We start from the raw sequence: 12,646 nt of genomic DNA, 5'->3' as shown, positions 1-12,646 counted from the left end.
AAAAAATAACCTTTGACCCCTTAAAACAGTCTGAAGATCTTGTTTTAAAATATAAATATAAAATCTTGTGAGGCGCAGAGCCTACTCATCCCTGGGCACTGAGGGGATTCAGCAATGGCCCTACCACCTCCATAGTGGGGTATTTTCTTCTCCCCCCTGTTTACACCTAGCAAAGGATGTTTCATCTCAACTGCAGGTGCCCCTGGTCCTCACACAGCCGGGACCAAGGCTGCCTCACAGGGCTGGGGATGCTGCTCCTTCCGACTGCGCAAGACCTCACACAGTCACGTTAGCTGTCGGACTGGATTTCTAAAACTAGCTGCAAACTTTCTCCTCCTGTAGCTGGGAACTGAACTGGGAGGTGGCTTGATCGTAAAAAACAGAACCACAAAGGCAAATCAGTCTTGATGCATGTCTCGATTTATTTGATCACGTCTTGCATAGCTCAATAATATCTATTTTAAATCCTTTATGAATGAAAGATTACATGTGCCAATTTCTAAGCATGTTTTGCAATTCTAATACACTCAATATAGCTTCTAAATAAAGTCAGTTTGACTTTCCCTATGAAACCTAAAAGAAACTAGCCTAACCTAGCAAATATCCCATTCTTATCAAGATTGTTCTTTTAGCGAGTACAGCAAAACACCTATTTATTCTGTATATAAAGATCATTATCTTTTAGGATGTGAAAAGCACCCCTAACTTGCTCTGGTCCTTGAGAGCTCACGTCTACTTGACCGTCCCAATCTTGCAAGTGCTGAGCCCCATATGCTGCCCCTGAAATCAATGAGAGTTGGAAGGTGCTCTGCACCACACAGAATCGGGCCCTGAGAGAGATCGTGCATAATCTCTAGCAAGCTGGAGTGCTTTCCGATAAAGTTGCCTTCCTCTTAGAAATGCTGATAAACATTACTTTGAAGCAGCAGCACAGACCTGAGCTGGATACAAATCTATGGAAAATTGGCTGTGTTTTGATCACAATCTCTGAGAAGAAATACTGATCACTGAGTTATTCAAAGAGAGGAAACAGAGTGACAACAAACAAAATGCTGCAGCTCAGATACGCTGCAGCTTCTTAAGAAATAACTGCATGTTTACTGTAGAGTCCCGTTCATTTTAACAAACACACCAAGACTTAGGCCTGGCCTATGTTGATTTTATTTTTGGGCTGCTATTGCTCTCTCAATGTCGTTGCAAAGGGTGCAAATCCCCAGTAGATTCACTGCAATGTAAAACAGGATTTACACTAGTAACTTACTAGTGCACATGCCATTTTCCACCATAACAATGTGGCTAGATGAGGATCTGTAGCAGTGTAATCACATCCAGTGCAGATTTCTCTCTCCTAGACAAGCCCCCAGTCTTCTTGAACCTCTCTGTATAGACAGGTGCTGATTGGTCCTTGGGTATTATCTTCTTCACTGCAATTAATATTTTACTGTTTTCTTAGGCTGAGCAACTATAAATAGAACTTCATTGCTCATGGCATATGGAAAGTCTTATCACTGACTGCGTATTCTATTTATACAACCACACTTACCTACACATGCGTGTGGTTTGCTATGCAATATTAACCAAGAGGCAACAACATTCTTCTGGCCCAGAATGGGGATTTTAACTGAGCAAGAATGGACCATGCTATTAACTATAGAGTAAGGGCCTGATCTGGCATGGTACTGAGTACTTGCAATGATCACGGCAGTCAATAGAAGCGGAGGGTGTTCAGCACCTTGCAGGAATGTGGAATGCTAGTAGAAATTTACAAGCTCTATATAAATCAGCTTACCAGGTATTTTCTTTTCCCCAACTAAATCAATGACTTTTATGAGCAGAGCAGTCACATTTCCCCCCCAAATAACCCACGGTCAACAATTAACTCATTCAAGCTGAAGAGCAACCCAGAAGGGTCAGACACTTACCGGTCAGGCGGCAATGCAAGCAAGTTTGCCGTCCGACATCTTGCATTATGCTAACACATCCTTTGCAGCAAAGCAACTAGTGCACAGCAGAAACATTTCTATTCTCCGAGAGTGCCCACTGCACTTCCAATGAGCTCCATGCTTATTAGCAACACTTCCCTCATGCCAATTAAAGCCTAAACATCGAGTCCATTTCAAGTGTGAGTCAGTCTCCAGTTGAATAACGCCAATAAAAAAGCCTGTCTGCTTTTACTCGACAGCACTCTCAAAGGCCTCAAGAAATGCACATTAGATTAAATACAGAGCTGAACAAGATCTTAATTCAATAAGAAATACAGCAGGATGGCAACACTGTTTTCCTGTCTCTGGATGACTGACCTCACAAAGGGTAAGACAGTTTATTGTAGGCTCTTGCAACAAGCCATTTCAAAGTCTAGTAAAATCTGTAGTCTTTGATCACTCAAGAATTTGCTGGAGCATGAACAATTTTTTTTTAATACCAGGCCGTTTAAATGACTGGAAAGCCCAGTAACTTCAAGCGGTCAGTTTTCCCTAGTTCATGGGAGGTTTAGCCAGGCTAGTATGTTGGACTTTGAAGAGGTTACGAGGTGGTGGTTACATCAAAGTAAGGTCCCAGCCTGTTCCCCAGCCCTCAAAAGCTCCATGAAGATGTTAGCTTTCAACAGAACAGTCCCCTACCTCCTACAGGTTTGTAAAGCAAATCTAATTGAAAAGAGGATGAATTCTCCCCGCGTTACTTTGGAGATTCCTAAAGTTTCAGACACCAGCACCCAAGAGAATACACAGAATTCCTACGATTCCAGATGCAATCTGCTTCCTTACATTTAGGTTTTGCAAAATGACACTCCATTATTGCTGCTTCTAACCTACGAGTGTCAGAGTGGGGAAGGGATCACCGCTTCTCCATCTTATAAAGCGCAAAGGTAATCTTAGAAGGTTCAAGTCAAGCAGCTGTCTGTGCACAATGGTCACAGCAGGGACAGGAAACAAGTGTGGCCAAATGCTACTGATGGAATTAACAGTCCCCTGGGGATGTGAAGAGCCTTGATTCCAGCCTTCACTGCCACATGTCACCATTGTCTCCATTCTCGTGGAACTTGTGCAAGTGATCAGCATACCTGAAAAGAACAAGTTAAATAATGAATCAGCACAAAACCCATGGCAAGACCCAGTACACACTGAAATCAGTATGAAGCCAGACTGCCCTTCCAACAACAGCTATCATAATCAGGAGCATAGCCTCTTTTACACCACCAGAAAATCCCTGAGAGTTAGTCAGAGCAGCTGAAAACAAATCATGGGACCTGATCCTGACATCTTTACTCACATATGGGGTAATGCAAATAACGGATTTTTTTGTTTTACTAGAATTCCAAAAACATTGGGGAAAAAATCCATGTTGGGTTGACCCAACATGAATTTTTTTTGGCAAACTGGAATTCAGTTCAAAATGTTTCATTCGACTCAAAACAAAATGTTTTGTTTAATTTTTTTTTAAATACTTAAAAATGGAAGTACATTTTGAAACAAAGTAGTTTAAAAATAGCCCATTTTTATTTTGTGGGGATTTTTAACCAAAACCATTTGGTGAATTAGACACAATTTCTCCATGTTTCAGTTAATCTGAATCTACATTTTTCAGTGGAAAAAAAGTTGTGGCTGAAAATCTTCACCCAGCTTTATCACATCCTTACTTACGTGACAGGATTACTCGTGCACATGCGTGTCGCAGGATTGGGCCCTCACCTACTGAAAACACTAGTCTCCAACTTAATCGATCTCTTAGATGTGTGTCATTCCACAGCTAATTTCAAAACTGACTAACGTTGTTCTGCTCTATAAAGCCTGTGTAAATATGGTACAGTGGGCTTCCGGGTTTATTGTCTTAAAGGTTTGCAGTTCTAATGAGTAAAACAGTCCCTCCAGCAAGCTGAGCCTGGATTGTTTTATTCTTGGGCATCTTCACCAGCAAAACGTCCTCCTCATCACATTAAGGCTTCAGTTCCATCTCTAGAATCCTTTTAGCGATTGCTGACAAAGGTGTCATGATTAGAACGTAATAAACAATTCTATTGATGCACAAGGAACAAAATTCAGCTCGCTCTGTCTGAACTGTTTTTGCCTTTACAGGGCTATCAAGAGTCAAAAGCAGTCAGCCTTTATTTCTGGTACTAAAGACAGTAGATGAGACTCTTAAAAGTAGTCACAGGGAACTGATCTGCTGAAATAAGGTGCTATTTTTCAGAACAGAACTACAATTTAATGCGACCATGTGTTTAGAAAGCGACTGCAAGCCCAAATGTTCCTCTGGTTAAATCAGGGGTCGGCAACCTTTCAGAAGTGGGGTGCCTAGTCTTCATTTATTCACTCTAATGTAAGGTTTCTCGTGCCAGTCATACTTTTTAACGTTTTTAGAAGGTCTCTCTCTCTAAGTCTATAATATATAACTAAACTATTGTTGTATGTGAAGTAAATAAGGTTTTTAAAATGTTTAAGAAGCTTCATTTAAAATTAAATTAAAATGCAGAGCCCCCCGGACTGGTGGCCAGGATCCGGGCAGTCTGAGTGCTACTGAAAATCAGCTCATGTGCTGCCTTTGGCATGCGTGCCATAGGTTGTCTACCCCTGGGTTAAATCAACATTGCTCCTCTTCTCAAGACAGTAACTGTTTTGAAATCTGGATTGTACTGAATTGTCCTGCTTTCATACATACTTCTTAGCACAGTAAGCAGCGCAGTCCCTTCCCACGCTCTCACTCCAAGCAGTTTTGTAGAGTACCTGGGAAATAAGAAATGCTGTTAACTGTTTCCCATTGCAACGGGAGGCCCCCTGTATTTACTTTCTGCTCAGTACATTAGTGCAGCTCTGACCAGCATCTCACTTCTCTCAGCATAAGCCACCAACCTGACTTTGATGACCAACCCTCTGCGATGCTATATTGCTTTACATAACCACAGGGTCTGAGTCTTCCATTTCTGTTAGAGAAATGTTTGCTACAGCCTTAAAGAAATAACTGTCTTCCCCAGTCAATCAAACGCACACAGTAATAGGCTGGGTGGAACAGTAAGGGCATGCTTTGGATGCACACGTGTCTCTTGGCTTTTCCTAGCCATAAACTATGTATGTTCTAGTGCAGCGGTGTCCATCCTGTGGCTCTTCAGAGGTTAATATGCGGCTCCTTGCATAGACTGGGCTGGAGCTACGGATGCTGACTTCCAGGGTGCCAGGGGAGTGCTCACTGCTCAACCCCCTGCTCTGCCCCAGGCCCTGTCCCTACTCCACCCCTTCCCCCAAGGCCCCTGTTCCTTTTCCCGAGCCTGCCATGCCCTCGCTCCTCCCCCCTCTCCCTTCCCCCCCAGAGCCTTCTGCGTAGTGCGAAACAGCTGATCATGGCGGGTGGGAGGTGCGGGGAGGGAGGGCGAGGCGTTGATCGGCAGGACTGCCGGGGCTGGGGAGCTGATGGGGGGCTGCTGACGTGTTACTGTGTCTCTTTGGCAATGTACATTGGTAAATTCTGGCTCCTTCTCAGGCTCAGGTTGGCCACCCCTGATCTAGTGGGATGATTTCAACATAGTCAAGAATATGGAATTTTTCAATACATGACTAACGAGCACATTAAGGAGGAGCTGTGTGGTAGGAACACAGTTTTTAATTACCACTACGAAGAGATTTAAATATATGACATTATTACATATTAGTGTTGTTAATCTCTAGAAAACAGAACTGAACCAGAAGCTTCAATTTCCCCTCTCTTGAGTTATAGGACTTTTGCCCACCAAATTTGGATTAGCTTTGCATGCTGTAATTTGCAACCTGTAATGTGCAGAGGGTCTTTGTAAACAGAGCAACTTAAAGGGGAGGAAATAAGACTACAGGAACGGGAAGGCCTACAATCCATGAATGGAGATAAACTGGAGAGTTAGCAGGAGAAGAGGCTACATTGATGCAGTATGGTCCAGCTGGTGTGGTACTAGACTGGGAGTCAGGAGTCTTGGACGCTAATTCTGGCTCTTCCGTGGACTTGCTTTGAGACCATGGGCTAGTAACTTATCCTCAACGAGCCTTGTTTTCCCTCAGCTATAAAACCAGAATATTGTACCTTGCCCGTCTTTGTAGTGTGTTCTGAAATCCATGAATGAAAAGTGATTTTCACTGTACCACTCACACAGCCATAGAAGCATATGCAGTGCCTTTCACTGAGCCAATGGGTAAGCGGCTAAAGAGCAGTTCTCAAGCCAAAACAATTATGCCTTCTCATGTCAACAAGAAGGGTTCTATCCCTTTTTGCCCTTCTTTAAACTCTTCAGCAGAAGTAATGTGCAAAGGGCCTCTCTAGGGACCTGATTTTCAGATGCGCTGGGCACCCACAAATCCAACTGAAGTCAACAGGAGCTTAGGTTACTCAGTACCTCTGAAAATCAGCTCTCTCTCAGTCTAAGGGCTATCTTCTGAAATGTTTAGCTTATTGGCGTGTAGGTCTAGATACAACCTCTCTGCCATTTGCTTCCATTAATGAAGAGCAGGGCTGTAGTATGGTGGCCTCTGTTGTACATCTCGCTGGTCTGTTGACCATCTTTGATATTACACATATAATGTATTTAAATATTAAAATTCTGCAGATTGGGGGTGGAGAAATGATTTAAATAAAACTTTACAACCGACTTCATTGAAAAGCACAATGGGGCTGCAATGCAGGCAGAAGACCTCCACATCTGCTGCCGAAGCTGATGTGCTAATGCCTTTGTGACTTGTCAGAAGGTTATCCTGTCACGGGGGAAATGCTCTAATTCCACAAATACCATTCAGCAGGCCTCCAAATTAGGGTTAATTGAGATTCACAAAAGAGAGAAGAAAGAAAAGATTTGTGGAAAGGAAGCCAGATGGAGGGAGGTGAAGGCCTCTGTTTCTAGATTAAGGGGAAAGACATTTCTCAAACGGTAGAAGTGGATCAGACAGACTCATCCAGCCCACTGTTACGTGTATGCAGTTGGAGCATTCGTGTCAAAGGCTTTGCAGCTCTGGCCTTGTTCTGTTTAGATAGAATGAGATTATTCCATCCGTGCAATTCTTATGCCTAATATTTTTTCGGTTACATTTTAAACTTTAATGACGCTTAACTTCTTATTTTCTTTGCTCTCTTCCCCACAAGATGACAGCAGGTTGGTTTTTTATTCTGACAAAATCTGGAGAGAAATATTTGTGCTATTCGTTTGTCTTTCATCTTGTCTCATTTAATTATTGATGAGTTTTTCCTGCCATGACAGATAAGCCCCCAGAAATTCTGTAAATAAAACTTCAAAACAGGATAGACAGAAAAGTACAAGACCACTACAAATACAAGCTGGAGACCCGGGCATCTGCTGCGAATACCTCCTGTGCAACTCATAAAAGCATTATCCTGCCACTGGGGAAATACTGTAATTCCAGAAATACGATTCAGCAGGCGTCCAAATTAGGGGTAACTGAAATTCACAAAAGGGGAAAAAACCCAGCTGTGAACACAGCCCTGAGCACAAGGGAACTTCCAGATTAAGGCCTTCTTTATCTGTCTGGTCTGAGTGGGCAGCCACCCAACTCCACTGGATCATACTGGGACTATACGTCCATATCCTGCAAACTGACCCTCACAGGAGGCTGTCTATGCCTATGCAGAACCCCGTTAAAGTCAACAGGGCTTCCTGCTTGGATCTGATCACAGGATTGGGGCCGTATTGACTGGGAAAGGCAAATCGACAATTGGCAGCTTCCTCCCTTTGGAAATGCCGATCAGCCAGAAGACGTTGTGGGGTGGTTGTGGAAAAGTCACTAGGCACAGCTGCATTTAAAAAAGGCAAAACCAAGTCCAGAAGATTGTAGCGAGCACATCAGCATCACTTCTTTCCAGTTATGCAGTGAGGGCTAGAATTCCAAACGGCCACATCTAAGATGCTGTGTGTTCGCTGATCACTGCTCGCGAAGCAGCCGATCATTGCCTTTGTCCAAAATACAACAGCATTCAGTGATACTGTAGTGTTTGCTACTACTGGGGAATACGGTGTAGGCAGCTTTCATAGGGGCTATTGCAACACAGCTACTAGGCAGGGAATTTTATGGGATATTTCTATGGAAGTCTATAGCCAGGATATAATTCTCTATTAAACCCTATCGGATTATCTAAATTTTAAAATGTCTGCAGAAAGGAGATAATTGTCTATTCACCTCTATAGGACTTTTACAATCTACAGGATTTTAAACCCAGGTTGGTTTTAACACTATTAAGTTCCATAGGACTTTTCCCCACAGTGGAGTTGGAAATTATTCCCTCTGGAAAAGGAGACATTGCAGTGACCTAATTAAGACTTTTAACATTATGAAAGAGGTGTGTGTGTGTGTGTGTGTGTGTGTGTTTGTTTACACTGGGAAATGTTTAGAAACTAAAGGAACAAGAATCTAAAAATATAGAAGGAATCACTAGCAGAACTGTAACCTGCAGCGTGTAAGGCAAAGATGGTAGTAAGTTGCCAGGAAAGGCAAAGCAGAGACTGACTGAGCTCAAGCACCATCTCCATTTGTTTCTGAAGAGTGAAGAGATTAAGGGATGTGGTGAGAAAGCAGGAAGATGGGATCACAGTGGGCTAAATGTAGACCGGCCCGTTGGGTCACAGGGACATTTCTTATTTCTGAAATTTCTTACACTCTGAACTTCATGTTGAATGACTAGATTAATAAAAGCCTTCAATGCCCAGTGGATGGATTGCCCTAATGCTGGTGAGTTGTAGGAATTCCCAAGGACTCCTGCATTTAAATAGGGTGAAATCCTATGCAACTATCTGAAAGCAGAGTGGGAGGAGACTAGCATGTTAACAAAACACCAGTTTGGAAGAACCTCAGGGTATGTTGCCTACACTGCAATAAAAACCCTGCGGGCCTGAACCTCTACAGGGCAATATTTAGCCCGAGCCCACTGATCCAGGCCAGCCACAGGTCTTTTACTGCAGTGTAGCCACAGACGACGCGGCCTAGCAGCTAGATCAGGGAAAGATATCAAGAGACAGCTGGGTTCTAGTCCCAGGTCTGCCACTTACACACGGAGACTCTGGGTGAGTCACTTCCCACCTCGGTGCCTCTGTCTCCCCATCTCCGTGGATGCATCGTGCTACGTGTCCCCTGGCTCACACAGGCCTTTTGGTGCACTGACGCATGGGCTATCACACATTTACTTGGAAGAGGCAAGAGTACGTCTACTGGTTTAAAATGAAAAGCTGAGCACTGTATGGGGTATTTTCCTGCAGTTGTAAGCAGTCATTAGTTCCCCTTTTAGACCAAAACACTTACCAGGAAGACCAGGCAATGCAGCAGCAGAGTGTAGAAAAATGCAATGGTGCGAGCGGTCTTGTTGGACAGAATCAGCCGCCCCTACAGCAAGATCAGAAGGAGAAACAGATTCAGTCCCGTTAAAGCAGAATTATTCTGGCCATGTTATTTTTATTATTACATGAACTACTAGCGGGGCTCCAGCTGAGCTCAGGCCCCCAATGTGTTAAGCACAGCACACACACAGCAGGAAAAAGTCCCTGCCCTACAGAGCTTCCAGTCCAAATGGACAAGACAGACAAGTGGGGGAGAAAGGAAGGATTTTGATTCCCATTTTACAGATGGGGAAGTGAGGCAGCAGGAGAGAGCAAGTCACTTGCCCAGGGTCACACAGGGTCTGTGGCAGAGCTGGCACCTGAGGTAGGTCTGAGCCATCCTCCACAGGAACCCTTCCTCTCTTTCTGACCCTCTTTAAGCTCCAACCCTGAAGAGGCTTTATCCTTCAAGGCGAGTAAACAGATCTCAGTTGAAAAAGGACACATCAAACAGAGGGTGAGAGTCTGTACTGGAGTTGTGGCACTGATGGCTCTCAGCTGAGCTCCATAAGAACTGAGGGTTCTCAGCATTTCATTAGGAGTCCCTCAGTATCATGCAGGATTGGGCCTTCAGCCGCATACGGATCCGGCTCAGTCTAACATGTGACTGTTACCCCTTGGACTGAAAAAGCTCTGCAGGTCTCCAGTCTTTCCCTGGTCACAAATGTGTGTGTCCAAGATTTTTACCATTTTTTCACGCGTGCCCACGCACAGACTTTAGGCCTCCATTTTGTTTTTAACGTATTGGACATCGATATGTTTGTATCCTCCTATTTTTTCCCGTCCCTTTTGGTTTATTCTGTATTGCCAATTTATTTCATTTCCCCCTTGACCTAGACACAGGCCCTGCCTCCAATTCACCATCATTTCCGAGAGGAGTCACGTTAATAATTAAGTCTCGCACATTTACAATGTCTGAGCTTGAGGGATTTTGATTTGTGATATTCTCTCACATGCTGGATGACTAGAACAGAGGAAAGCAGGTGAGCAACTCAGTCCTACGACATGTTGACAGACAGCCCTTGGCATTACACCATGCTCATCAATAGACCAAGTCTCTACAGCAGTTATGGTCATATTCTCTTCCTCTACCGGCTAGTTATGGGAGTGCTGGACTGCAGACTGGCTCCTCAGTTAATCTCTTCAGGCCTTCGGGGCTGAAGTCCATGGAATAGGTACCACATGGGCAGCAGCAGTGCAAATTTCCCTGCAATGGGCCTCAGTCTTAACCTGAATATGACTCTATCCAGAGTGAGGAAAGGATTCTGTTCCTGGCCCTTCTGTAGGGCCTGCCAGCTGGTTCCAAACCTGCCAGCTGGTTCCAATCATCGTTTCTGAGGTGTAGATTCTTGCCCGGAGGGGACTGGAAATTCCCAGCAGACCTCCTGCCAGCTGATATATGCTGATGAGTTCCATTCCCTACCAGCCTTGGCTGGATTCCTACAGATGATTTAGATGAGGAATGCTCTGTGTTCCATTCCTGACTCCCTGGGCGAGCCAGAATACCATATATTTGTTTAAAGTTGTTTACTTTTAAAATCTTTCTTGCACGTTTCAGAGGTAACCAGTTCTTCGTACCTGGACTAGGAAGATCATTCTCCTGATTGCCTCATTCTGTTTTCCAGATCTGCGTCTCACTCTGGCCCACTTACATTCCTTTCTCTCTGTAAATCCAAGCAGCCTTACCAAACCTGTAAAAAGTGTGTCAAACCGGTGTGCTCCAAATACAATAAACAAGATTTCATTCTGTGGCTTTATACCCCAGGCAGCATGCGCCGCATACCTGCTCAGACAGACAAAACAGAGCCCGGAAGGTATGATTAAGGGGTCGGTCCTACAAGGTGATGAGTTCTCTGGCCCCAGCAGGCTCAGGGCTTTGGCACCAATGGGTAGGTCTGCACATCAATAGAAGATCCATGGTAGATCTCAGAGCCCTGGTCACCTGATTCAGGCTGCGGGGCTAAAGAGCGTAGTGTAGATATTGGGGCTCAGGCTCTGAAACCCTGCAAGAGGGAAGGGTCTCAGAGCCCTGGCTCCATCCCAAGTCCCAACATCTACACGGCTACTTTTAGCCTCGTAAGCCCGAGTCATCTAACCTGGGCTCTGAGACTTGCTGCTGAAGGTTCTTTTATTGCTGTGTAGATGTACCCAATGAAACTACTCACATGGGGAAAGTTAAGCAGGTGCGTAAGTGTTTTGCTAGATTGAGATGAGTAGCCAGAGCCTTGCGAGTTTAAGCCCTACACACATCCTCCAGCTGCTGTATAGCTAATGGAGGTGATGATTTCAGGGGGCTTTCACACCCTGACATCTGCAATAGCAAAGCTCAGATCCAAACACTCTGGGGAAGTTTGTATCTGGATCCAGCAGCTCAGACACGTCTCAAAGGCGGTTTTCATAGCTCAGCCTAGACACAGTATTTGCATTTAAACAAATTTCCCAGCCCCTTTGCGCCTTCTTTCTCCTGGGTTCAGGGAGGTGAATTTATTCTCTGTCGTTAATTAGCGGCAGCAATGAGAAGAAAAAAATTACAGGCAAAATAATTGTTCTTGGCTGAAATGTGCCCTTTACATAGCAAGTGCCAGACTAGATCAGACCATCTAGATCAGTGTCCTCCTGACCGATCAGGACCAAGAACTTCAACAGAAGGTGCAAAAAACTCTGCAAGGCTCTTATGGTTGCAGGGAAGGTTTCCTCCGAGCCCCCTTTATTCCAGCATGATTCCCCCTGCTGCTGCTGTGGAAGTCCCTTTCTAAGAGCAGACTTAAGTACTGGCCTGGCAAGAACTTTGTACAATATGCACAGCACCGGGTACCTTCTGCAGTGCTGTCAGGCAGCATCCGCTCGAAAATCCTACATCAAGCCGAGGCAGAGAAGAGATTTGCATCTAAAAAATTCTCTTACTATGATGCACTTGCAAAAAAAAAAAAAAAACCCCAAACATGACCTTAAAGGTCTAGCTTAAAGCTACAGATGCAAAAAAGAATTCAGTTTCAGGGCCAGTAATACAGGCTGATAACACGTAGGGTTACCATATGTCCGGATTTTCCCGGACATGTCCGGCTTTTGGGGGTTCAAATCCCCGTCCGGGGGGAAATCCCCAAAAGCCGGGCATGTCCGGGAAAATCAGGAGGGCTCGGTGGTGCTCGGCCGGGGCCGGTGCGGGGCCGGGAGCATAGGGCCGGGCCGGGAACCAGTGGGGCAGTGCCGGGCCAGGGTCACAGTGCCGGGATGGGCGCGGGTCCGGGGAGCCGGGAGCCGGCCGGGGAGCCGGGGAGCCGAGCCCGCGGGGAGCCGGAGCCCGCGGGGAGCCGG

The 12,646-nt window shown here is 45.0% G+C and overlaps 1 protein-coding gene across 2 annotated transcripts in view; it reads right to left on the bottom strand.

Moving 5' to 3' along the window:
- Positions 1 to 402: 402 nt before the first annotated feature.
- The window catches only part of CUX1 (cut like homeobox 1), a 398,007-nt gene continuing 385,763 nt past the window's right edge, over positions 403 to 12,646 (bottom strand). For both annotated transcript variants that reach the window (XM_034752651.1, XM_034752652.1), the window contains exons 21-23: positions 9,258 to 9,338; positions 4,657 to 4,721; positions 403 to 3,061 (exon numbers count right to left, since the gene is read on the bottom strand). In XM_034752651.1, coding sequence (XP_034608542.1) covers positions 3,001 to 3,061; positions 4,657 to 4,721; positions 9,258 to 9,338 — 207 coding nt within the window. In that variant the 3' untranslated portion in view covers positions 403 to 3,000. The remainder of the gene's footprint in view (positions 3,062 to 4,656; positions 4,722 to 9,257; positions 9,339 to 12,646) is intronic.

Source organism: Trachemys scripta, chromosome 18 (genome assembly GCF_013100865.1).
Source record: "Trachemys scripta elegans isolate TJP31775 chromosome 18, CAS_Tse_1.0, whole genome shotgun sequence".
Classification (NCBI taxonomy): domain Eukaryota; kingdom Metazoa; phylum Chordata; order Testudines; family Emydidae; genus Trachemys; species Trachemys scripta.
The sequence above is the reverse complement of the archived record's forward strand: the minus strand, read 5'-3'. Positions and strand labels throughout refer to the sequence as shown.